Below are 26,325 nucleotides of genomic sequence, written 5' to 3'. Positions count from 1 at the left end.
AACAGTTAAATTTGGCAGAGGCTAGGGAAACTAAGGCTACTGAAAATCCCAAGTCAGGGAAAAGAAGCATTTGTCTTGCCTCTGGTGTAAACTTCACATTGGGAAGGCCAACGAGTTGATGAAGATAACAATATTTCCTTATAGAATTCCTACTAGTAAGTGTAAGAAGAAATGAATTGATATACCATCATTTTTTATGTCCTAATGAAATAATCTAGAATGGTGCTGACTACCAATAGCTAGACACTAAAATCATTTGATCAAATTTGGGAAGCTTGTAATGGATGGGGCAAACATAAGAAACCACCCATCAGTTTTAAAGTCTTAAAAAAGAAACCACCAGACATTCTGTGCCACCTGATGAGTTGCAATTGCAAGTACCATCACCTATGAAGTCCTAGAGCCAAAACGTGAAACCGAGGTCTCATTAAGCCTTTAAGTGTAACAGCCAGTTTGGAAGTTTTTGCAGATTAAATAAAGTCAGAGATAGGCTTCAAAATGAGCCAGCGCTGGGCAGGAAGTGGGTGAGGGATGCATGAAACAAGACTGGCTGTGCCAAGAATTGCCAGAGCTGGACAAGAAGAGCAGGGGGAGGGTCATCACACCGCACATACTTTTTTGTGTGTTTTATTGAGTTTTTTATTAAGCACTTGCTCTTAATACTTTTTCTATTTCTCAATTTCTTGCTTGCTCCAACCTGTCATAGAAAAATCTGCTGAGTTCCACTTGTCAGTTATTTTATAATGACCTGTGTAAATACAAGTTGGATATGGATTAGCTCTATGCAAGAAAGGTTGGTTAAATACTGAGACAGGCTTGCTGAGGGCAGCCTTTTACTGCATCTCGGCAACTTTATAGGGGCGAGGATCACAATGAGTATTGACGGTTACTAGTTTGCAAACCTTTCGGTGGTTCAGAAACAGGACAGCCTCTTATCATCTGAGCCACTGAGTTGAATTAATCTACACACTTCTTAACATCTCTCTCATCACCAAGATTCTTTCATTTTATGACAAAGCCATAGTTCTAGAAGTTTCTCACACTGGAAAAGACTAACTTTGGGATGTGATCTTGCAGAACATAAGAGGTAAGCGTGGTGAATCTGAACACAGTGGCTGTGATGGAGAAAAAGAGGGCCAGTGCTCCCGGAGTGTGAGAGAGAGTGGGTCAAAGTGAAAGGATTCAAGGAGGAAACGGGAGGAAAATCAGCAGTCAGGAAACACCAGCCATGAAATTTTCCAAGGAAGTAGACATCCCTATTGGCAGTATGAGTGCTGTGGCTTGGTAAAATATGAATTCTTGAAGACTTTAAGACTATATAATTTGAGATTATTTTTCTGATGAGAATAAATAGAAAGTATGCCTGTATTCTCAGAGCTCCTAAATCTGTAACTACTGTGGTCCATGTTTTGCTTTAAAATTGCCTTTTATCATTATTGCCTCAGGCTAGAGAGTTCTGGCTTCTAAATTCATGGCAATTGTTTAAGGCTCTTCATAGCATTTTACTAAGCCTAACTGTATTTCAAAATTATTAACTTGGGGCATATTTTCCCAGCCCTGGCACAATTATTTAATTAATGCCCAAAAGATCAAATTTTTAAAGAAAATTATAATAAGACGAAAAATAGCACACCAGTATAGTAATAAGCAAAATCATTGCCATAGTGTTTCTTACCCTGAAACAATATCATTAACATCACTGACAAAATATGGCAGGTATCAGTTAAACTTGCCAGGCAGCAAGAGCACATACAGATTACAACTTATGAGTATAAAATTGTGTCACTTCCCCCCCTAGGTTTTAGAAAAATTTGGGCAGTACATATTATTATACACTTTGCTTGTAAGACAATATTTTCCCATCACATTATTTCTGTATTTTTTATATTAATTTTTTTCTAGGTCTGGGGATTGAAACCAGGGCCATCTCACTGAAGTACATCACCAGTACTTTTTTTTTGTATGTAGAGACAGTGTCTTGTTAAGCTGACAAATTGCTCAGGCTGGGGTTGAATTTGTAGTGTTCCTGCCTCAGCCTCTCAGAGTGCTGGGATTACCTGAAACACAAGAACCACCATGGTTTGTGATACAAAGATTTTTGAGATATATTATAACTATGGCTTCTTAGGTAATGAAAGAGGATAATAAACATAGATGAAAAATAAACTGATCCAACTAGAAGTGGTGCTAGCTGGGCAGGATGGCATGTGTCTATAATCCCAGCACTTGAGAGGCTAACACGAAGATGGCTGCAAGTTCGAGGTCAGCCTGGGTTACGTAGTGAATTCAAGGCCAGCCTGGAATAGAGACCCTGTCTCAAAAAGAAACCAACTAGAAGCAGTCCTTTTATCTTTGGAACTCTAAAACAATTATGGCGTATCATTTGTAATATCATGCTGTTCTGAATTGATATTTGTAACTTTTATTCCTGTTTCCTGGGCAGTCATCTCAAGAATCACCTCTGTACCCATCCCCTTGCCTGTGCTGATCATGTTTCTCTTCTCCACAGGTTATCCACATGAGTATAGTCAGCAGTGTGCCAGTAAATATTAAAATTCAGTTCTCAAAAGCAGAAAAATTCTAACTCATAGCAGCTAATTTCAAGGTATGAATATGTAAGAGATGTACAAAATTGGCTCTCATAAGTCACCGTGAGATGAGCCAACCCCAATAAACCACTGAAAGTAGTTTTCAAATTTCAAGTTACAATTCATTGGTGGGTCTTGTAAACCAATGGTGGGTTATGCTTGTGGGTTATGAATATTTTTCTTAAATGAAAAGTAGATTGTTTTACACATAAGAATGTTGTTTTGTGAAATTTTTGTTTCTATAATTTTAAATATCTAACAAGTCATAAACGTAGATGTTTATTGTAGCTCACTTTTTGAAAAGACTAAAAGCCACCAATATTTCCTTGAAACAAAAACAAGAAAAACTAAGATCTTCCCTTTACTCCACAGCTTCCTCAGCTACAATGCTCTGACTTCCTTTGTGTGTGTGTGTGTGTGTGTGTGTGTGTGTGTGTGTGTGTGTTTGAGACAGGGTCTAGCTATGCAGTTGAGGCTGGCCTTGAGCTCACTTTGTAGCCCAGGCTGGTCTTGAACTCCCATTGATCCTCTGCCTCAGCCTCCTGAGTGCTGGGATTACAGGTGTGCACCACCATGCCCGGCTTCTGACTTCCTCTTTACAGCAAAAGTTTTAAAAGTATTTATGGTCATTATCTCCACCACTTCTTTGCCTTACATTTTCCCACTCCCTTCCGTTAGTCACCAGTGACCTCCATGTTGCTAAGTCTTGGCTGTTGCCCTTTTCTTGGCTTCTGTGACATCATTCTCCACAGGTCGCCATGGCTGCACCTTCCTAGTCTCTTTTACCGTTGCTTTTTTCTTTTTTTATTGGCTCTTTTATCTTCCCAGGGCTTGGTCCTAGCTCCTTTTTTCCATCTATCCTACATGACCTTATACATTCCCATAACTTCTTACCATTTTTCTTTCATCTACTATGTTGATGGCCTTAGTTTCCTGAATATACCCTCATTTCCAAGAGCCTTGGGAACTCTGCATTAGCTGTCTCTACAGCTTGGAATGTCTCTTCAGCACTGAGATACATTTATTTCGACATATTTTGACATTGTAAAAGAAGATCTGTGTGGAGCCTGGCAAAATCAAAGATATTCAATTGCTCTTCACTTTATCAATAACAATATATCAACCTAATATTTAATATTAGGTATTAGGTATTTAATATTTAGGTATTTATTTCATGCAACACATTCCAGTAGGTCTCAAAGAATGTGTAAGACAGGCTCCTTTCCTCAGTTTACAATCCAGGGGAATAGATAAAACACACAATCCAAGGCAGTGTACGTCAAGGGTTAAACTCAGCTACTCAACCGGATCTTGAAGAATGAATCAAACTTGGAAAATGGATGAGGAGAAATAAGTTATCAGGAATAAAAATATGAGTATGCTGGTATTCTTCAATTTAAATAAAAAACTGAAACAAAAGCCAAGGAGGAGGAAGGCCATCCAGGTGATACCAAGACATGACTTTCAAAACAAGGTTGGCTATAAAGGTAAAGCAAATAGTAACTCTTGAGGTCCTTCACACGAAGTAAGAACATAGCACAACCAGTCCTTCAAAGCAGCCCGTGTCACTTTACTTGCATTTCTCTCCGGTGTTTCTACAGTGGCTGGGTCAAACTATCAGCCAGTGTGGGTCCCTGACTGAGAATCTGGGAGCTGAACATCTAATGTTTGAAATTGGGCTCCATATAGTTTAAATTGTTTCCTAAAGCAATATCCAGCTTAGAAAACTCCAAGCGCACGAGAGAACTAGCGGTCGGCACCTCGGACCCGCTGCTGGCGAAGAAAACCGGGACGACGCTCCGACTCCAGCGCCCAGCCGACTGCGGGTTCCGGGAGCCGAAGTCGGAAATGGGCGGGGATTGACTTCCTTTACTTCCCGATGACGCCAGGGACGCAGCACCGGATCCTGGACGGCACCCTCCCGCAGACAAACGGCTGCTGCAACCCCAGCCCCGGGTAAGCCGGGGGACACTGGCTTCACTGCCGGGGCGTGACTGCCCCGGTGGTCGTGCGGCCGAGGAGGGATCCGGGTTGCTGTCCCTAAATCAGCTTGGTGAATGGGACCGGGGGCTCGGGCATCCGGTCCGGCGGCGCGCCGGGAAAATGAGGGCTGTCGGGGGTCCTGGGCCTCCCCGGACAGCCCGGCGCGCAGTGGGCCGGGGTGTCGCCTCTGTGCTGCCGTCGCACTCCCATCCCCGGCTGCTGTCTGCCTGCTCTCTCTTGGCCCTGGTTGAGCGCCCCCGCCGAACGGAGGAGGGGACGAGTTTCTTCCAGGCGTTTCTGATGACGGACCTCGGTCGCTCCCGCTGACTCCCAGCGCGCGGTGTGCGGTGCTGAGTCACTGGACCGCAGCGCTGAGCGTCGCTAGCGCAAGCCGCGAGTCCCCGTGACCGACCTAAAGCCCCGGTGACGGGTGCTTGGGAAACCAAGCGCTGTGACAACGGGATCTGTCTGGGTGCTTCGGGGACGGATTGTCTTGAACCCCACGGGGCTTTTAAACTGGACCAGCCTGGTCGTGACAGAAATTATGAATGTGGCCACGGCAACCCAGTCTTTCATTCTTTTGCTCTCGTTTCTGTTTCCAGTGTTTCACCGCGCTGAACCAAAATTATTGAGGCTTTGACCAACGCGTGAGTTAGTGGGCTAGAATGGAGTTATAGTTAGGTGGTAAACCGAGAGGGGTGCATTTTTTTCCGCCAGTAAAGAAAAACTAATAGATCTGGTTAATGCACATTGCTATACAGTTTGAGAGGGTTGCCGGAAGTAAGAGAAAGGAAGCTCTAGTTTCGTTTCTCTTTTAGTTCTGTGTAGAGTCCAGTCTTCCCTACGCTATTTAATGTAGTGTTCTAGGAATTTTTATCTTTAAAAATGCGTTTGGTGCATTCCCTTACCCTTTTGGCAGCACAGAAAATAGTACTTTATTACTATTCAAAGGGCTGGGTTTTCTCCCCCTTGATTTATTTGGAGGAGGAAGAGCAACCCCTTCTATTAATAATTATAGGCAACGCACAGTAATCACTATTCCACTGTTTTGGCTCATTAGAACAAACCCAATGTACCCGTCGTGCGAAGACTGTTATTAGACTCATTTTACAGACATGAAATATTAAATGAGTACTTCTGATAGCGGTAGAGGACTGTTTGATTAGTATTTGTCATCATTTTATTTTAGGTTTTGTGTGTGAACGTACGACCGGAGAATGTTAAGCACACACCACTGAGCTATACCCCTAGCCTAGTATTTAGTATTTTTCAATAATAATCTCATGTTAGAAATCTACTGATGTATTTTTACAATATTTTCTGCATTCATAGTCCAAAATTATTCACTATATGAATGCAAGCTAGTAAGAATGTGGGTTAGATCTTTGTAATAACTTTCTATTATTTGGCAGATACCAGTAAAATAACTTATAATTTAAACATAAAGTTATAATATAAAGGAAAATAATGCATGCTTGTTTCTCTTTTCATTTTGATTTTACACAGGCCAAGTACCTCATTTTCATTCTGGATAACCTTTAAGTGAAACATAGTTAAAATCTTACTCATTGAAGAGCGATTCCAGTCAGCAAAAGTCTGCATTAAATTGGAAAAGAATTATGTTGTCTTTAAACAACCTTCAAAATGTCATCCATAACCCGGTAACATTTCTATAAAATTCTTCTTCTTCTGTGACTGGATTGAGAGAAAATTCAGTTGACTAGTGATTATCCACTGGGTGACAGGGCAAGAATAAAATTCAGTAAATATTTGTAAAGTACTTGCTACATGCTAGGGACTGTGGTGGCTGCTGACTGAAAAATAGATGTGGCTGTTGTCCTCTAGTGGAGGAAGAGGTCACAGTGACAATATGAGGTGATAAGAACAGAGTTAAAGGGCTGGGGATTTAGCTCGGCGGCACAGCGCCTGCCTGGCAAGTGCAAGGTCGTGAGTTCAATTCCCGGTACCAGAAAACAAAACAAAACAAAAGAACAGAGTTGTAACAGAAAAAGCGGGAGTACATGAAAGGAGTGCCAGTTTTGGGTAGTGGTAGGGAGGGGGCTCTACCATAAATCATCATTTCGAAAGGAAAATGGATTTGTTACTGTACTAGTTTTTATTTTCTTTTTAAAATTAGAACATTTCGGCTTTTCTCTCTACATTTTACTTCTTAGTACTCATGCAGGGAAAATGTCCAGAGCCAGTGTTGAGCTGGAACATGAGAAGTAAGGGTCTTGTCCAGCGTGGGTGGTCCAAGGGCCCCTGAATGACTAGAATTGCTGGAGACTCTCGTGACTATCCTGGGCAGTAAAGAATTTGATTTAGTTTTATTTGGCGATAGAATCTAGAAATGTCTGGTTTCAACTTATTTAAAGCTGCATTTAAGTTTGAGGAAGGGCAGATGCTTTATGGTAAATCCTGTGTGAGACCTAGTCTTTAAAACTGGCAAGAATTTTATAAATGAGGCCCTAGACCAGTCTTGTTAGTGTGTGGGTTCAGACTTTGGTTATTTTGTAGCTGTAATCCCTTTTCCCTATATTTTAATGTCATTGTGTAAAATGAGGTAAAACCAAGTAGAAAGATGGTAAGTTTGAGGTCAGCCTGAGCTACCCAGCAAGATTATCTCCAAAAAGAAAAGAAAAAAAAGCAAAGGAGAGGAGATGAGGTACAGCCATCATATCAAGCAAACTCAGGAGTAATAGGTTTAAAAAGGAAGCCTTACTCCATTTTACATTAGTAAAGTATTTTTTAAGTGATTTGTGCATAGTACCAGTATAGTTAAAAAAAAAGTCTCATGGTTGTAGACTGATTTTTCTTTAAAGATTAAAAAACAGTATTAGGGTACCTGCCAAGGGAGAGTGAAGTGTGTCACTTTGGCTCTAGCTGGAGAGCAGAGGGAATGGAATGTCCAGGTTACACTGCCCATGCCTGCCCTTTCCGTGGAAAGATGCCTTCCTTAAACGTTAGAAAAAAGATTTATAGACTGAAACCCCTGCGTGTCTTGATTCTAGCATGTGGTGATTCCTGTGATTTCTGTAGTCAGCACCCTTGACTGCAGAGTCGGAACAAAAGCAACTAGACTTTTTTAAGGAAGCAGTGGAGTCTGGAGAAGCTTTGCTGCCAGAGACCAGGAAATGCTGTGGCCTTGAGTGGGCGGGTGCTGAGATGTGGCAGTAACTTCCCCCCACCCCCACCCCGGCTTCTCCCTTTTATTGTCAGTTCTAACAGAGGGTAAAAAGAGTAGAGGTAGAAAAACAGCCCTGGATGTCAAACAACTTTTTGTCTGTCTTTAAATTTCTCAGCTGTTAAATGTGTATAGTATCTAGTTGTGTTTATAGTTTTTTATCCTTCCTGTGTTCAAAAGACCGCCCCCTTTAAGAAAGAACTTACAAATAACTTAGATATTTTAAGTTATCAAGTAGGATATTGTACAAACTAGACCCAGAAAAAGGTATTTTTTATATCATGGTTTTATTTTGTTGGCTACCATTTCAAACAATAAGTGTTTATCGCATCTCCACTATATTAATTGTTAGGTATTATGAAGGCACAACTGCAATCTTTTGATTTTTATTTCATGAATGTTTTTAAATTTTTGATCCATACTTGTGACAAACTGTCTACATTAACTTTTCTTGAAAAGACATTATAATTGTATTTTTTATTTAGCCTATTTCTTTGACTAATTCCATTGATAGAATCTAATGCTTAAAAAATCAAGGGCATTTTTTTCTCTGCATTCAAATTTTGTTATGGTTTTTGAGACAAAATCTCCCTATATAGGTCAGGCTGGCCTTGGACTCACTATTGTAGCCTAAGCTGACCTCAAACAGTGATCCTACTGCATCAGCCTCCCAAGTGTTGGGATTACAGGCATGCACCACCATGTCCTGGCTTTCTGCATTGAGACTGAGCGAATTATTTGGAAGACAATTAAGTTCAGACTAGAGAAGCTGTCAGGGAAATCTACTCTTTGGCAATTCATAGTCTTCCTATATATTTTACTATTGTTCTTTATAGAGTTCTTAAAGTATGAGTAAGTGCTAGCTGGCTAAGAAGTTACTTAGATATTAGACAGATGGGTTGTTTCAATAGCTTAAAAAGCTGCTTGTCGACATTTCTCCCTCCTGGTACTGAATGGGGATGCAGGGCCCTGGTTTGACAGGCCTTTCTCTCTCCTACCCCTGTGCTGAGCTGCCCAAGGCCACAACTAGCTTTGGTGACTCACCAGCAGAGAATTGTGTTTGTGGCTATGATTTATTGCAATAGGAGGTCATAGAGTAAAACTGCAAAGGGAAAAGGTATGGGGGTGAAAGTCTAGGGGACACCTGGGGTGTCTAAGGTCTTAAATCCTCCAGCAGTAAGTGTGACTCACATGTGAAATGCCTGTTTGGGAAGCTTTAGACACTGTTTGTGCCCAGGGCTTTTTACTGTGGGCTGGTCACATATGCACCAGCCTCTCCCTTGTACACACCACAGTTCCAGACTCCCAGAGAAAAGCAAGTGTTTAGCATAACCATATTGTTTACATCAACAGGTACAGGCATCAATCCTTGCTGCTTAGGTGGGCGCCTTCTAAAATTTCAAGTTTAGGTACTATCTCAGTTACTTTCTCATTTGCTGGGACAAAATATCCAACACTGTAAAGGAGGAAAGGTTTATTTCAGCTCACAGTTTGTAGAGGTTTCAGGCATAGCTGGTTCCAAGGCAGGGTGGTGCAGCATAGGGACAGGGCAGGAGAGAAATAGGCCACAGCAAGGCAGGCAGGAAGCAGCAGCAGCAAGCCTGCCTTCTTTCTGTCCCTTAGAATTCTATCCAGGCTAAAGCCTATTGGTTGGTGCCACCCATACCCAGGGTGGGGTTTCTCATTATTTACATCCAGAACAAGAAGCCAGTCAATGGGCTAAAGCCAGTTATCACACCCTTAATCCACATTCACATACTCTAGATCCAGCCACCTCTGAAAAAGCCCCACCTGTGAGCCCTGAGGCTTTGGGAGGACATCTAGATACAAACCTTTTAGGGACTAGGCTTGTAAGGAGGCCTTTCAAAGAACGCAGTCAAGCCCTTCTTGGTAACTACTTTATAGACACCTCCTAATGTCTGAAACTCACGGAGGCTTTGTCTTCTGACCCTCCTCCCTCTCAGCTCCTTCCTTCCTTCCTTCCTTGGTAATGGGGACTGAACCCAGGACCTTTGTACTGAGCTACATCCCCAGCCCTATTTTTAAAATTTTTATTTCGAAACAGCTTCTGAGTTTATGTACTTCATGTACGTATGTATGTACTTACATACTGAGTTTATGTACTTTTGAGACAGCTTCTGAGTACAGCTTCTAAATTTATGTACTTCAATATCTGTACTAATCATTTCTACTCAACCTTGTGAATATGAGTTCTGAGCATCCACCCACTGTGTGGTCCTATATCTAATTCTTTTCAGTGGACTTGCCCTTAGGTGTCCTATGAATCCTTTTCACTAAAAGGGATTAAAGTCATCACCTTTCTTCTGAACTCTGTTTCCTTCCCAGCTTTACCAACTTGGTGGATCCTGGAGACTTTGAAGTATCTCTTATATCTGTCTCCTCTCCCTCTGGCCCACACCGGTCAGTGTCCACTGCCAGCAACCTGTTTTGTGTCCTTAGCACCTCCCACCAGACACTGGAACAGACTGTCATGCTCTCTGGAGTGGTGTTTGTGACCTCCACTTTCATTTCTCATTCTAGAATCGATCCTGGCCCTACCTTTTTTTAATGCTCCAGGCTACCCTCTCTCCCTAGTAGGTCTTGTTTCCTGCCTCTCTGCCTTTGTTAATTGCCATCGATGCCCTCTTTCTCAACCACATTGTACCCAATGCACATCATACTTGCTTCTTAGACCATCTTTGGCCACTCAGTTGAGATTCTTTATCATATTTTCCTGAAGCATTCATTTGACTCTTACTGCCCTATTTTTTAGATGTTGAATTGGTCAGGGCTAGTAGTTGCAAGAAAGAGAAGCCAACTCTAACTTAAGCATTTGTTAAATGATACTGAGTAGTTCTCAGACTCTAGAGGTCTGAAGAGCCGTGCCCGGGGACTACCTAGCCACCGACACCCCTCCCCCCAATCATACCAGAGGACGGCTCCCATGAAGAGATACCTGTTGTCACCACTAGATAGATATGGGTGGTACCTCGGCACTGGCAGTACCACCAGTGCCACTACTACTTCTGGGCCTGGGGCAGCCATTGCCCTCTTGCCAGAGTGAATTCTGCACCACTGTGGCCTCTTACTAACACCAGTTGAACTTAAAGTACAAGCTAGGAGTTCTGATGGGCAGTGCTGTCACACATCTTTGCCCACATATTTTCCAGAAACGGAAAGAGAGTCTGATTTTTGACAACCAAGCAGAATATCACATTTCCATCCCTTTTCCCACTCTCATTACTCCAACAAATTTTTTCCCCATTATCAGATTATAGTAAGTCCTTGACTTAGAAACATTGTTTCAAACTTTCACAGAATGAACAGGCTTCAAATTGTGAACGTTTGTAGATGCAGACAAATCACAGAAGTAGCTCACGTGTCTGCTGTACACTGCCACAGTTGTGCTGCTGTGTGCTCACGGCACTGTGATAGTGTACAGCAGTACGGTCTCATCAGAGCTCAGAATGTCCAGAAGCAAGAGGAAAAGCAGCGGTGAGGTGGTGGGGATGCTAGGAAACACAAAGCAATATACATTGAACATCTGTGTCGAAGGTGTAGGGGACTCACTTTGTTGGACTTACAAATGAATCTGACTTAGGAACATTCTCCCGGAATGGAACTCGTTCATAAGTTGGGGACTTACTGTATTAAGGGAAAGTTTTTTTTCACAAAGCCCATAGCCAAATAAAAACTACTGTTAATCTTGCATCTTCTTCTAAACAACTCAGCAGTTTGCAGATATTATAGCTCCTTAGGCCTGTTGTTCCTTGTTGCTGTTTGAATGGTAAAGATGCCTTGGAAATTCTAGAATCTGAGCAATTTATGTGCAGCTTTTAAAAATGTAGTCTTTCTTAATTGCTTAGTGAGTACTTTTGTTTATGTAAATGTCCACTTGTTAACATTTTTTTCCTTTAGAGAATTCCCTATGTTGGCACCATTCCTGAGAAGTTGGAGCCTGGATCCTTGATTGTCATCCGTGGCCATGTTCCTGGTGACGCTGAAAGGTAAAATCGCCGTGTTAGATGAAAGAAAACAGGTCAACTGTTTCTCTGTGAAGGTGGAATAATAGTGAAAGTAATGTGAGAGAGACCATTTTGATATTTTGAGCCCTGATTCATTTTTATCAACAGCCCCACCATGGTGCAGTGAAAGTGGGAATGACTGACTCAAGATTATTGGGGTTTTCTATTTCATTGTGAAAGTCTGATTTCAGTGTGAAGAATTAGCTGAGGAAGGCACCTCAGGAGAGTCTAACTTCCCTGCAGCATCTCTTTAGACTCTTGTCAGTTGGCTTTCCTCTTCTTGCCTTGGGTACCAGCTGTGGACTCAGTATCAGTGAAGACTGGGCCCAGCTCTGTGTGGCTGACACCCAGGCATCTGTGGGTTAACCAAGATGTGGAAATGTCTCAAGGAGTCGCCCCAGCTTTTGTAGTCAATTCTGTCTGTCACGTCTGTCACAACTGTCTCATCACTAGAGAAGCTGGCTTCTGGCTCTCAGGCTCTTCTTCCTGGAGGAGGCTTTTCTCGGGGTCTGAGCAGCTAGAATTCCAGCCCCCATCTGTGCTTTGAGTAGCTGGGCAGTGTTCGTGGCCATGAGGTGGAGCTGCTTGGATCCAGGGCAAGTGCCTGCTTGCTTCTGAGGCACTTCACTTCTATTTTGGCCAGGCTGGGACCACACAGACAGGGCTGGCTTCCAGGGAGTGGAGGGAGGGAGGCTTTTATTCTGGACCCAGTTCAGATTCAGGGGCGCTGTTATGAGAAAAAAGAAAGATGAGCTGAATAGCTGTGTAGGCCATGCAGGTGAAGGGACAAGGAGTTGTTTGTCACTTGGCCTGGAGGCTGGTTCTGGCTGGGCTTTTCCTCCACTTGCCTTCTAGGGCTCACATGGTCCCTGCTGTCCCCCTCAGATTCCAGGTGGACCTGCAGTGTGGCAGTAGCATGAAGCCCCGGGCTGATGTGGCCTTTCACTTCAACCCCCGCTTCAAACGGGCGAACTGCATCGTCTGCAACACTCTGACAAACGAAAGGTGGGGATGGGAAGAGATCACCTATGACATGCCCTTCCAAAAAGAAAAATCTTTCGAAATTGTGATCATGGTGCTGAAGGACAAATTCCAGGTGGGTTGTGGAAAAGGATGGGGTCTCATCAGGGTTAGTGCACAGGAGGCTCTTCCCACGCTGAGCGTACCCCGAGTACTTACATCTGTCATCTTCCTCTGAGGGGCCAGGCAGGTACCTTAGTGTGAGCCAGGGACTGCTGCCCTCTTTCCTGTTGTAGCCCTAGAGTGGCCACGTCTGATTGTGTTTTCCCTGTATGGCTGAGTTCTTCATTTATACCAAGTCATATTATTATGGGAGTGAATCCTAACCACCACCACTGCCCAAAGTGTGGGGCATCCTGGCGGATCAGACAGATGGGAACCCCAGCACGTAGACGAGAAGGGTTGTGAGATCAGGTCTTGGCAAAGGATAGTTCCGTAGGATCCAGTAAGTGCTGCTCCTGACATCCTGGAGTAATTCATACCTCATGCCTGTGTGTGAGGTGAAAGTTAGACCTACAGTCTTCTATGCTTACTGGCCCTCAAGTTCTGTTTCCTAGAGCTCCCTCAATGCCAGCGGAGACTGTCACATCTTGGTGCAGGTCCTCTGTCCCTTGGCCTTACATTTTTTACCTTTCCAGCGGGGTGTCTGTGTCACTCTTTTTCACAGTTCTCTCTCTCCTGTTTGCTTTGCCATGTGCTCACTCTCACCCTGTTCAAGCTCCCTGAGGTAGAGACCCTCCTGGGTGCCACTTGTGTTTCCTGCATGTGCCCTAACATGATCTCTGGCCTTTGGAGAGAGGGAGAAGGAGCAGGGGTGGCTTCTGACTCATAGAAGGTACTTTCATTGTCTCCACACAGCAGTATTCTGTTGAGGTTGAACTCGTTCTTACTGATAAGAAACCCAAATCTTGAATCAGTTGGGGTGTTAGAATGTGGGGCTCAAGGACAGTGTGAGGGACCAGGTGGGCAGATCTTACCTGTGTTCCCAGGCTTCCAGGCACCTGTCAGAGGTCCTGTGCCTGCACAGGTATGCATGTATGCTTGTACTCCTGAATGCTGATTTCTGTCTTTGGAGAGATGATCCAGGTGTCAACAGTTTAATCAGATCCAGATTAGGAACCCAAAAGTGCAGGAGCCCTGCTAGGGTGGTGGCTGCTTTCAGCCAGTTTGGTCAGCTGTGCATGGATTCCTGTGTGGGGCAGGTATAGAATTAAACCCAAAGAAACAGTTAACTGTGCATGTCTGTCTGTTAACAGAGTTTTGGGGACCTGGTCTTCTTTGTCTCTCCAGGTGGCTGTGAATGGAAAACATACTCTTCTCTATGCTCACAGGATTAAGCTAGAGAAAATAGACACGCTGGGCATTTATGACCATGTGAATATTCACTCAGTTGGCTTTAGATTCAGCTCGGTGAGTGCTCTTCCACACATAGCTCAGGGTCTTTTTTGACTTATATTTTTTGGTGGAATGTCCGAAAACTTCTTTAATTAACATGTTCTTTGGGATACAAGTAGTGTAACTATCTGCCTCATTGGAGTACTAATTTCTTGGAAGTGACTCACACTGGGCGCGTGGTGTTCATTGTGAGGGCTTTCCTATTTGGGATCTCCTAGCAATACAGACACCTTTTTAGCTAAATAGCGTGTATTCACTTTACACGGGAGTACAACGGAGTATTTCTGTAAGACAGTTTACTAGAAGTGGGTTGTCAGATCCAAGTATTTGCATTTTCAGTTGTGTTGGCTACTACTCAGTTGTCCCCCAAAAGGTGAAGACTACTTGCACGCTCAACAGCTGTGCCATCTGTGGCCTGTTGTTGAAAATCGACCTTATGCTTGGCAGTTCAGAGGAGGGGCCTGTGTCAAATGTATTTTTGGATAATACTTCAGCAAATTTTCATATTTAGTTGCACTTATAATTTTTTGACATTTTAAACAGGTTTTTTTTTAGAAAAAAAAAAAAAAATGTCCTGATGTTAAAATTAATCAGTATTATCTTTTCTCCAGGATTTACAAAGTACCCAAGCATCTACACTAGGACTGACAAATATGAATAGAGAAAATGTAAGCATTAAATCCTTAATGAACCTCTGATTTAAAATAGCCTTTTTAGTTGCCATCAGATGAGAGGAAGGCTGAATTTTTAAGAATTGTATTTTTAATATGAGGCCAAGATGGCAGCAATCATAGAGGCACACACTGCTTATGGTCTGGGCGCTCTCAGTTTTCATTGATGTTGTTTTTGTTTTTTTTTTTTTGTGGTTTTTCTCCGGTACCGGGAACCGAACTCACGACCTTGCGCTTGCCAGGCAGGCGCTTTTGCCACTGAGCTAAATCCCCAGCCCTTCATTGATGTTGAACTTGTCAGTTTATATGTCCATCAACAGCCATTCTCATGTACAAAGCACCCCTCGTTCTAACTAGTATGTTCTAGCATAAGGTGTTGGTACATCAGTGAATACATTGCAAGTAAACTTGCATAAATACCTTCTCCCTCTCTGGGAATAAGTGCAGTTTAAAGACTGTGTCTTTGCTGTTCTTAGTGGACAAAGTGAGGTCAGGTCTTAACCCTCTCAGCACGCTCACACCCTGCAGATGGAATACAGTCTCAGCATTTTGGGGGAACGTGGGAGGAATGAGTAAGATGTGTTTGAAGTTCATGTGTAGTCCTAGGAAAAATGATTGATGATGAAGAATACAGCACTCATGAAAGGGACTACTGGACTCTTTTCCAGCCCATGGAGCCTTTTATGGCTGTACAGCACTGTCAGGAAGCAGCACCTGTCCTGTGTGTCACACCCAGGTCCTGGCCAGACTCAGCTCAGTTCAGTGGACCCCCAAAATTTATGGGGGTTACATTCCTAGAGCACTTGCAAGTTGTGAAAAACCACACATTTCAGATATGGTCAGAGAAATGTCTATAAATGCCAATTTGTATAGTTTAAACTCTAAATATGCTGTTTCCTGCAGTTATATAATTTAGCTTAATAAAATACTGTATTAATAAGCCTTAGAAGGTGCAGGGCATTTTGGCGGCATCTCAAGGATCTTTGGGCTTTAAGAATAAAACTGAGAACAGTCAAGATAGCTACAAGTGGCACTGAGCAACCTGTTACCATGAATGCTGCTGGTGCATCTGCCAGAGATGGGTTACCGGGCAACAGCCAATCAGCAGCAAGGAGAACTGAGTAACACTCTCAGACATGCTACTTGCAGACCTCCCACCAAAAGAGAATTGCAGAGGATATCTGCGGTTTCCGCTAAATTGCAGGGGTTTCTATGAACAATTGTTAGGTTTAAGTAAAAATCTGTGAACGACTGAGGCTGCAAACTCTGAACTGGAACTAAACGGGATACAATATAACTAAGCAGTTCAGACCACTCATGTTACAGAATGTGAATCTTTCCTGTAAACGTTTTCATTTTTATTTTTCTTCCCATAGGTACAAAAGAATGGCATTTCACAGTTTGTAAGTATTTTTGTCTGTTTATTCTACCTGGAGCATTTTCTAAAATTGCCTAGAAAATGAAGTTTAACCTTGGAAGGCAGCTTCATTCTTTCCATGCCTTACTGTAGAACTGTTTCCCTGCAGCCTAGTAATAGAGGAGACATTTTTAAAATCATACCACAATCTGCGTACACCAAGAGCAGAGATTCGACTGTCAATCACAGTATGACTTGCACCAAAATACTACCTGTCAACTGTTTGTCAAAGGTTTGAAGAGCCCAAAATTGTCTTAACTGTCTCTATAAAAATTGCCTATAAAAATTAAGTTATAATTGGCTGTCGTTAGATGTAACTCGCTCCCCCGGTAGAAGCCCAAAGTGGCCACTCGTATTTGTGTGTTGTCACTGGACAGATACATGAAAACCAAGCTCGTAACTCTGACCTACAGGTGAGCATTTCCTCGCCACCATCAGGCCCTCAGGGAAGACACAGAGCACTGCCTCTGACCCCAACATCGAGAGCTTTGCCAGAGTGTCACCCAAACAGATGGCCTCAGGTCCCACCCTGTGTCTACTGTCCCTGAGTGCATACTGTGAGCTAGGTGTAGTGCTGCGTCAGGGTCCCAGCTGGGACCAGGGCAGATCTAATCTGTCCCTTTGGGTTCACACACACTCAGCCAGCCCTGGTATTCTTTGGACAGTTTTCTCGTGAGGTCCCTTCCTCCAGCTTCCTGGTTCTGACTGTAGCTCCTTTTCAGGCACTGCCCTTCGAAGCAAGGTTGAATTCCCCCATGGGCCCTGGTCGGACTGTTGTCATTAAAGGAGAAGTGAATATGAAGGCCAAAAGGTCAGTGTTGTTATGTACTAGTAATAGTGCTGGCAGTTGCCACCTATGCCTGTTACTGCCTTGCTGTAACAGTACCCATGCTGGATTTAGGGGATGTAAGGGGGCCAGGGTCCGTGCCAGGTAAAAAGTGTTAAAAGACAAGAGAATGAATGGTCCCTGGCTCCCAGATGCAGCATCTCTTGGCTTATTAGCTCTAAGCCTTCAGGTTCTTCTCACCAGCTCTCAGCCTTAACACTGATGGTGTTTTTAATTTCATTTTGCAAATAACATGTCAGAGGAATGCTGAGTTGAAAATTTCACCTTCCTCTGCATCCCAAGTCCATGTGCACGTGTGTTTCATGTTATAATGACAGTTCAAGCCTTATTGTTAGAATTGTAGAATTTTCAGTACTGTCTTCTGTTTGGTTGAGTTCCTTTTTTTCCCTCTTTCAAAAGCTTTAATGTTGATCTAGTAGCAGGAAGATCAAAGGATATTGCTCTACACTTGAACCCACGCCTGAATATGAAAGCATTTGTAAGAAATTCTTTTCTTAATGATGCCTGGGGAGAAGAAGAGAGAAATATTACCTTCTTCCCATTCAGTCCTGGGATGTACTTTGAGGTAAGATTCTATTTTTGAAAATAAGACAGGGTCTCACTGAGTCACCAAGTTGCCTGGGCTGGGTTCATACTGGTGATCCTCTTGCCTTAGCCTCCCAGCGTGCTGAGATTACAGGCATGCCCCCTCCATCCGATTCATGTTTTTACCAGCTGTTCTGAACATCAGGTGCTTCCAAGGGATTTGCTGTTCTGCTCCCTCCTAGATTGGGGTCTTTGATGTCCTGTGCTCTCTGCTTGTTTCCATCTGAAGCAGTATTGATTTTTTGCTGTTTATTTCATTGTTTCTGCATTGGCTCTGATAAGATACAGATAACTTGCTAAGGGTCCTTGTTGACTTTTCCCCTGCATCCGTCTGAAACCAGTGTGGTTTTTCTTTTGAGCTACGTAACAGGAGATTGTGTGTTTAGTGTTTTCTTGAGATTTTACTGAATGTCCATCACCCAGGGTCCCTTCCACCTAGTTGAAAAGGGGATTTCCACCACTCCTGGGAGATATAATCCTATTTCTCTGTGTAGCCCTACAGCTTTCACTGTGGTCAGCTGTTACCTCCTTTGTTTCCCCCGGTGACCATTTCCATGACTACTGTCAGGAGCACGTTTGCTGCTTTGCATTCAGTTTGTGCCCATCTGGCCTTTGGGCAGGTGAGCAGCCATGCTGTGCTGCTCTCTTCTGAAGCCTTCAGGGGACCAAGGAGCAGTGGGGTAGAATCAGTGGCCACGTTGGCACTGGGAGTGTGGTGTTGGAAGCATAGGGTTACATTTAAGGCAATGTGAAAGGATATAGTATACCTCCATGAAGTCCCGGTTCAGAGTTTGCGGCATCATTCGTGGATTTTTCCTTAGAACTTAACTAATATCGTTCACAGAAACTCCTACAATTTTGTGGAAAACACAAATATCCTCTGCAATTGTAGGTTTGGCAGCAGGTTTGCAAGTATCAAGTCTGACAGCGTTACTCGGTTCTCCGTGCTGCTGATGGGCTGCTGCTCTGTAACCCACCTCCAGCAGATGCACCAGCACTCCTGCATCTAAACAGATTGCTGTACTGCATGTAGCTAATGTTGAGTGTTCTTGGTTTTTGTTGTTTTTACAGCCCTAAGATGCGGCCAAAATGCCTTGTACCTTCGAAGGCTTCTGGCAATGAACCTAAGTGCCAGAAGTTTAAGATACTCCATGAGGTTGAACAACTGGGTTTGCTCTGGGAACTAAAAAGTTACGCTGCAGTAGCGTAATAGGTATTGTTCTGACCATATGTGACATTTGTGGTTTTTCACAGTTCACAGCTACTCTAGGAATGTAACCCCATGAATTTCAGAGGTCCGCTGTATTTTGTTGTTTTGGATGGGAGTACTCTGAAGGGCTAACGCTAGTGATGAGTCTAGCAGAATGCGAATTACTCCGTCCAGATGCAGGGCTCCTCAGCTCAAAGAGCTTTTAACAGGCCAAGGCCACAGTGTGCTGGTCAAGGCAGGATCACCAAGCTGATGTGCAATCCTGAGAGAGCCCCCTGAGCTTCCCAAATTCCCTATTATGGTCCTGAAGTTTGAGGCAGCAAAGTCAGGATCCCAGTCCATTGGTTCCTCATTTGCTAGCTGAAATCAGCTTCTCAGTGACGAAAGGTCAGGATGTCAGCAGTTTTTGCCCTTCCCTAAGTCTCAAACATCATGAGGTGGGCAGCTTCCTATTTTCCCAGGAGTGGGGTCAGGAGGGGGTGCGCCAGGGAAAAGGAGGCTCACTCAGCAGGCCCTGGGGGTGGTGTGGGGTTCCAAGCCTGTAACTCTCTGAGTGGGTCCAGGCAGAAGGTGCCACCACAGGATACGGTTGATCCGGGTCTTGAAATCACAGAAGGGAAGTGGGCTGCAGTCAGCAGAGAGAGCTGCTCTGGCAGAACCCACACCAAGTGGTTTTCCTTTTGACCTCTTAGTGTGCAACACAAAAATTTTACACCACGGGAAACCACAGTGGCATGTTTCCTTTCCTTCCAGATGATAGTTTATTGTGATGCTAGAGATTTCAAGGTTGCGGTCAATGGAACACACAGCCTGGAGTACAAGCACAGATTTCGGGACCTGAGCAGCATTGACACAGTGGCCGTCAATGGCGATATCCGCTTACTGGAAGTAAGGAGCTGGTAACCGTCAGGCGTGCTATAAACCCCAAATACAGAATGGCCTTGTGATCCTGGCTGTGTCAAAACGCACCTCACTGTTACCGCCTTATTTAAACTGCACTTGTGTATCATAGCGTTAAGTCCCACTGTTGTCCCATTGGCCCGAGGAGGAAATTCCAGACAACAGCCACTTACAGCCAGTGAGGTGACTGCTTTTTCCCCACATGGCCTCTTTCAAAACCACACTCAAGAAGAATTTAGTGAGTGCCTACTGTAACACAGCCACTAACTGGCATCGAGCACGTATTTTCTGTCAGCACTGTGCTGGGAGCAGGCGTGCACAAGGGGTGCGGAGCCAGTGTCCCTCTTCTCCAGGGCTGCGCCTCCATGCGCTGTCTGACATGTTGGGTTCATTGCTTTAAGGGTTATGTAGCTGTTCGGTCACATAAAATACTAATTTCCTGAAGACACTCTTCCTTCCCCGGTGGCTCCTTTCACAATGAGCATTCTATCATGTCCCAGTCAAGAGGACTGATGTTGACTTTCGTCTGCCAGTGAATCTGTAGCATAATAAACATGTAGCTCTCCTTGCTGTAAGCTTTACCAAATAATTATCATGCATAGGACATCTGAGCACAGCAGAAAGGTTAAGACCAAAAACAAACAAAACAACCAACCAACCAAAACACAGCCCCAAAGCAAACAAACCCATGGTGTTGACTCACTGATGAGCTGTTGATCTGTTTCCATGAGTGTTGCGGTGCAGGCCTGTGTGCACATGTGGTGAGTTTAGGGCAGAGGCTAGCTAATTCAGTCAGTTACACATTTGTGGGCTGTGAAACGTCAAATGAGATGTAGTGAATAGGCACTATAAGAAAGCAAAATCTACCGATGCAGAGGCAGCATAAAAAATGTTTGCGTGCAAACCAGCACTCACCTCTGCCCTTCTAAAGATTAGTCCAGCAGTAGCAGCGAGATCAAAATGTTGTTCTACTTTAAGTGATTAAAATCAGACCTGTATCAGCAAGTTGAACTGTTGCATTTCTGTAATGTTTCTATTATTTGAAGGGAGTTGGCAGAAGTTCCACGTAGAATCTTTACAGGTCAGATCTTGTTACATTTCAAAGGTTCAGGCCTGCGGAGAATAAGCTAAATCGGTCAGATCATTTTATCATATGAACTGCTGGGAAGAATTCTGTCATTGTTTAGAAAGATTTTCACAACAGATTTGGTTAGGTATTATTTGTATACATATATTAAAAAGCATACCATTATCTTGTTTTTTTAAAAAAGTACTCATTGTGGAAACTGCTAGCCCTTAATTCTTTCATGTTAATTTACTATGTTAAGACTCAGAAGGACATGGAAGTGTGTGTGGGTGGAGGGGTAGTTGTAGGAGTCAAGAAAGTTCAAGAATCCCTCTGGGTTATTTCTTCATAAAGAACAGTGAAATACACAACTGATATACTGGAGACCAAAAGGCATGTAGGAAGAAAATAAAAGCCCCCTCATACCGTTTCCTGTTAAATCTGTAAAAATTTGTTTTCATTTTTGTTTTACATGGAGCTGTTAAGACTGATTCTTTGATAGAAAAGATTCTATTTTAAAAAGGCTATTAATGTACTAATGAACTTTATCAATACACTTCTTAAATAGAACTATTTCTAGCAAGTTGTATCTCAAAATGGGCCTTTTGCTGTAATTCTGCACTAAATTTCTGTATTAAATGAGATCAAAGGTGACGCAATGTCAACGTTCTGTGGTGCCTTAGTCACCTTCTCGTTGCTGGGACAAAATACCCAACACCCACAATTTAAAAGAAGAGGTTCATTTTGGCTATTTCAGTCCATGGTTGGTTCCAAGGCAGAAACAGCATGGTGGAAAGGGATCTGGAGGAAAAGCTGCTCACTGCTGGCAGCCTGGAAGCCGAACAAGGGAGGGGCCTTCCTTGGGACGTCGTGCCCCACCTCGTAGTGGCACGTTCAGCGATGAACTCATCAGTGGATGACTCACCGGTGAGCACAGCACCCCCGTGATCCAGTCATCTTCCAACCTGTGAGGCTTTGGGGGGACATTTTAGATCTAAGCCGTAACGCATGGGCTAGTTCTTCAATGCTTTAAAAAATGAAGGCAAATTTAATTTTATTTGAGCCCTCTATTTACAGCTTCAGTAGAGACTAGACGACTTCAAAACCTTAAAAAAAAGGTAGTGATATTTACTTTCTTATACAAGGACCCTTGGATTAATGACCAATTAATTAATGACCAATTAATGATCATTAATGTGATCATTTTCAGTTGCTGGGACCAACTATTATTTCTGGGCCTTTTCTGTATGTGATCAGCAAGGTAGGTGTGGGTTGTTTCACACTGCTTCCTTCCTCTAACCTCTTAAATGACTGAAGGAAAAAGACAGTCCCAGCCCTGAGTGCAAATGCTTTCCAGAACCACACACATACAAATGGAGGTTGAAGGCTCAGCCTATCCAGCGTGAAAAGTACAGACCAAATGGCTTTAGTCAGAAGATTCGTGTTGACCCTGAATGGCTGCCATCTACTTGAGATGGAGAGTGAGCCTCCAACCTAGTTCCACACGCATGAAACAGCTTCATGTCTACACGTGTGGTCAGCTTTGCTGCTCCAGTTACTCATGTCCGGCCCACTGGTAACATTCAGAAAAGCCGAGGACAAATGCTTCACAAACACAGCAGTCTGTAGAAAGACACGCTTGTTTACTCTTTAGCAACTCTGTACAAATGGCAGGAAAGGCTTACAGGGATTTCGTATACAGCAGTCATTAAAATATCTGCAGGTAGTCCCAGCAGGGGTAAAGGCACCAAAAGTAACATGGCACCAAACACCCCAAAATAAAAATACGAAAAATAAATTTGAACTCTCAACAGAGTTTGGCCCTCCAAAGAAGTTTTAGAAGTAGCTCTGGAGGGGTTCCCCCAATGTGACCTCCAGCTGCTGAATGGTCTTTTGGCACTGGTGTTCCACTTCTTCACACTCATCTAAAAAAAAAAAACAAGATCAAAATTAAAACCTGGGTCACCAGTCACCTTGCCGCAGTTCTCACAGCTCTGGTCCAGGGTCCCAAGTCCTCTGGTAATCAGTCCTGGAACACAGGTAGGGAGCCAGGGCAGGGCACATGCCTCCCTCTACTTTCACAGTATGGCCTTGTCAGAGACCAGGTAGATCCTTGGCACAGGTGGACATATCCAAACCCAAAATTGAGGGTTGTGCTCCTTTTGAAGCGCATATGCCTTCAGCGCAGTCAGACCCAACGGAGGACACATTCTGCCTACGATTCTGTGTTAATATCAAAGTCCTGGTCTCCTTGCTATTGCTCCTGCTGAGTGACAACAGCAGTGAGGCGCAGGCCGCAGTGCAGCATAAACCTGGCTGTTTATACCAGCCGTCACTTTTACTTGTCACACTCACTGGCTTCGCTACCATCATCAAACCATCTACACTTTCTAAGCCTCTAGTTGTTTCTTTGTAAAACAGGAACAGTGGTGTTTATCCCAGTGGGAGGCTTCAATGAGATCATCCGCGTAACTAACACAGAGCACTGCAGAGCCCCAACTTCATCCTTCATCACACAGACACTGATACAGTAACCCCACATCTGAGGTCCAAAGTACTCAATCGCACATAAACACATGAGATTGACAAAAAACAATCTTGTAGTCTACCTGAGCACAAAACCCCACAGGAATGCAGTGATACATACTGTAAAAACCTCTCTGTGGACAGTGAGGTGGTATCTGTCCCCAGCCTGCCTGTACTTTTACGTCGGGGTGGTGGCAGGACTAGACCTGCTGACAAAACACTACATCCGCAGATGTCACCTGGGCACATATCCACAGAGCTGTACTATAATTACTTGTTAATGTCGGGAGATTACCTTCCATCAGTTCTGCCAGGAAAGGAATGGATTCTGGGAGGAGGACAATATAATTTTCCTTTAGTTTTTCAGCCAGCGCCAACACAGTAATCAAGGCTGCAAACCGCACCTACCAGGGACAAGAGTAAAGAATAAAAAAGTTTATCGTTTACTGTTGTATTATCTTAAGATCTGATTTGACAAGCTCTTTTTAAGATTTAATGTTATTTCACATGCATTTATCTCACTTATTAGAACAGCAGTTTATTTAACCATCTGGGCTCTATGGAATATGGGCACCCTTATAAATCTGGTTTCAAACTGTGTTCCTGCATTGCTGCTCTTCAATGTCAATGTCTTTTTATGACATAGACCTAAGAAAAAAACAAGACCAAAATGCCACATGCAAACTCAAACTTAGCGTGTCACTAAGTTTAACTGTGCTGGAGCTGTCCATCTGTGGGGGTGGGGCTGCAGGAGACGACGGTAGAGTGGGGATGTGGCAGGACTGCCCACTCATAACCCCGACCACAGCCAGCACTGAAGTCTGGTGGGGACTGGGGCACCCACATGGGGTGCATGCAATGTCAGCAATGAATCAAACACCCACGGTGTTATAAGGTCCTAGTTCTCAAATTAAAAAACAACCGAAAAAACCCCTAACACAAACACACACTATGGCTTGGGCATTTCTTACATGCCTTTCTGTGATAAGAAATGCAGACATACTGTTAGCAAAGTCACTTTGAAACGAAATAACAGTGTTCTTTCTAGTTTACTACCAATATTGTTATACTGTGCAACAAAGTAAAGTATTAAAATAAAGTTGATCCTGCAACTTAAGAACTTCTGACTCAAAATTTGAAGCTTTATCAATGCAGCCTCATTGTTTTTAGTTCCTGATTAATAAAGGTTAAAAATTCAAACTAATAAATTCTATTAATAAGTCTGTTAAATCCCTTGAAATTCTAATTATAGTGATTAGTTTGAGAAATGGTGATTCACTGCTAAAACCACTTGAAAATACAGATGTGGAATTCTGACCTCCATTCAAATTACCCATGTCATTGTATTTCTGCAGCCACCACTTAACAAAATCAGAAGCCTATTGTGTACAAAGGAGATGATGGTCTGCTACATTGTTCTACCTCATGGGAGTGTTCTATGAACAAAGCATTTGTCTAAGAAGTACAGTGACATTTAAATGGTAATGTCTGTACCTGTCACCCCACTGGGATGAGGAAGGGGGCGTCTATTAGTTATGAAGTCTGTGAGTAAAAGAAATTTCTTAGGCCTGAATTTTGGCCAACACAGTAGACCAGACCTGTAGTACGAGGACAGGTGGCAAAGGTATTCCCTTCTGTTGTACCCGGAGCCTGTGCCTGCAGCCATGTGTAGGTTGCTGAGGTGGCTGGGGACCATGCAGCTTCCTACCTTGGGTGAGGAGTCTCTGGTCTTCAGCAGAATCTGGTAGTTGAGCGGTTTCCACAGAGAGTCATCTGCCATGGCCACTGAGAACTGTGCGATGCAGGGTATCAGGTGCCGTGTCACCCGCTGCTGGAACTCCTCTTCTCCTCCAAGCCTATTTTCCAGCTGGGAGGAGGGAAATGAGGACTGTGAGCGACAGCTCTCCTTCTTTCTTCTGTCTGAACATGTATGCGGCTTCGGGTATGTTACCGTCCTTCACAGTATGAGCAGGCTCAGACCCTAGGTCCTACTCTAATATAATACTGTCTCTCCAGAGCAAATTTCTTACCTTCAACTCAGAGTCTTGCTGCTCTTAGCACCAGCCCATTCACTTCAAAACTATGGAAGACTCTTTCCTCCAGGGGCAGCCATGCCCTGAGACTGGCCTGATGGAGCTCAGTTAAAATACATCTAATATTTGCTTCCAAAATTAATAAATCAACCACGATGCCTTGTAGCATGTCTTTCTTTTGAATAGTTCAAAAGAAAATCTCTTAAGTCAGAGCCATGAGAAATCAATTTTAAAGTAAAATGTCATATAAAAGGACAACCCCCACCAAAAAAAGAAAATAAAACCCCAGAAGAACAAAAACACCCTTTTAAAAAAGGCTCACAGCTGTCCTTCTGCAAACATGAAACCTGCTTCAGCTGAGTGGTCAGAGGAGACAGCCCCGCCAGTTACCTGATCCACCAGAGGCATCATGAGGGCTTCTGCTCGCTCTTTACTCAGAAAGTGCTGGGTATCAAAGAGGAAAATCTTATACAAACAGTTCAAAATAAACTGTAACAGCAAGCAGCATTTTTCAGGGTCCTGTTCAGAGTCAAAGAATGCTTCATCTGTAGGTGGGAGAAGGTTAAAAAAAATTTAATCTTCAGTGTTTAAATCTGAATCACTGTTAAAGTAACTACAGTCAGAAGAGTGTTTCAGAAATGATCTACATTTTAAAAAATTTTTAAAAAAAGACATGATCTAGAAATCATAATAAGGATGAAAGCTGAACCCAAGCAAAATGGATGGCATCCCAGAAGTGATTTTTTTTTAGAGTTGTCAAGATTCTAATGGTTGGTCTGACAAGTTAAACCTTGAACTGATGATGAAGTCACTAGCATTAAAGAGTAGACCAATCTTTATTTTTATTATTATTTTTAGCACTAGGATTAAACCCA

The 26,325-nt window shown here is 43.3% G+C and overlaps 2 protein-coding genes across 9 annotated transcripts in view; one reads left to right on the top strand and one right to left on the bottom strand.

Annotated features, from left to right (window-relative positions):
* Positions 1 to 1,005: 1,005 nt before the first annotated feature.
* Lgals8 (lectin, galactoside-binding, soluble, 8) lies at positions 1,006 to 21,550 on the top strand. 7 transcript variants are annotated; one of them, XM_005404932.2, is made up of 13 exons: positions 1,006 to 1,087; positions 2,510 to 2,605; positions 4,297 to 4,544; positions 6,078 to 6,232; positions 11,674 to 11,762; positions 12,666 to 12,876; positions 14,091 to 14,210; positions 14,807 to 14,863; positions 16,243 to 16,269; positions 16,393 to 16,515; positions 17,006 to 17,094; positions 17,530 to 17,695; positions 19,679 to 21,550. In XM_005404932.2, exons 4-13 carry the CDS (start codon positions 6,191 to 6,193, stop codon positions 19,826 to 19,828), a joined length of 1,074 nt encoding a protein of 357 aa, XP_005404989.1. In that variant the 5' UTR covers positions 1,006 to 1,087; positions 2,510 to 2,605; positions 4,297 to 4,544; positions 6,078 to 6,190; the 3' UTR covers positions 19,829 to 21,550. The 7 variants fall into 7 exon arrangements, with proteins under 7 accessions (XP_005404989.1, XP_013360163.1, XP_013360162.1 ...); XM_013504709.1 differs by lacking the exon at positions 6,078 to 6,232; XM_013504708.1 differs by lacking the exon at positions 14,807 to 14,863.
* Positions 21,551 to 22,513: 963 nt separating this feature from the next.
* Heatr1 (HEAT repeat containing 1) overlaps positions 22,514 to 26,325 on the bottom strand; it is a 44,381-nt gene continuing 40,569 nt past the window's right edge. Inside the window, exons 42-45 of one of the 2 annotated variants that reach the window (XM_005404931.2) lie at positions 25,841 to 25,995; positions 25,126 to 25,284; positions 23,713 to 23,821; positions 22,514 to 22,816 (exon numbers count right to left, since the gene is read on the bottom strand). In XM_005404931.2, coding sequence (XP_005404988.1) covers positions 22,728 to 22,816; positions 23,713 to 23,821; positions 25,126 to 25,284; positions 25,841 to 25,995 — 512 coding nt within the window. In that variant the 3' untranslated portion in view covers positions 22,514 to 22,727. Of the gene's footprint in view, positions 23,822 to 25,125; positions 25,285 to 25,840; positions 25,996 to 26,325 lie in introns of both variants that reach the window. The other variant, XM_005404930.2, reaches the window with a different exon arrangement.

This window comes from Chinchilla lanigera, unplaced genomic scaffold (genome assembly GCF_000276665.1).
Source record: "Chinchilla lanigera isolate Chin_1 unplaced genomic scaffold, ChiLan1.0 scaffold00091, whole genome shotgun sequence".
Taxonomy (NCBI): domain Eukaryota; kingdom Metazoa; phylum Chordata; class Mammalia; order Rodentia; family Chinchillidae; genus Chinchilla; species Chinchilla lanigera.
The sequence above is the reverse complement of the archived record's forward strand: the minus strand, read 5'-3'. Positions and strand labels throughout refer to the sequence as shown.

What these genes read in the sequence shown, in the direction of transcription:
- Lgals8 (XM_005404932.2), top strand. Translation starts at nt 6,191, where the DNA reads ATGTTGTCTTTAAACAACCTTCAAAATGTCATCCATAACCCG. An exon ending in GTTCCTGGTGACGCTGAAAG is followed by an intron (nt 11,763 to 12,665) that starts GTAAAATCGCCG and finishes TGTCCCCCTCAG; the next exon opens with ATTCCAGGTGGACCTGCAGT. An exon ending in CTGTCAACTGTTTGTCAAAG is followed by an intron (nt 16,516 to 17,005) that starts GTTTGAAGAGCC and finishes GCTCCTTTTCAG; the next exon opens with GCACTGCCCTTCGAAGCAAG.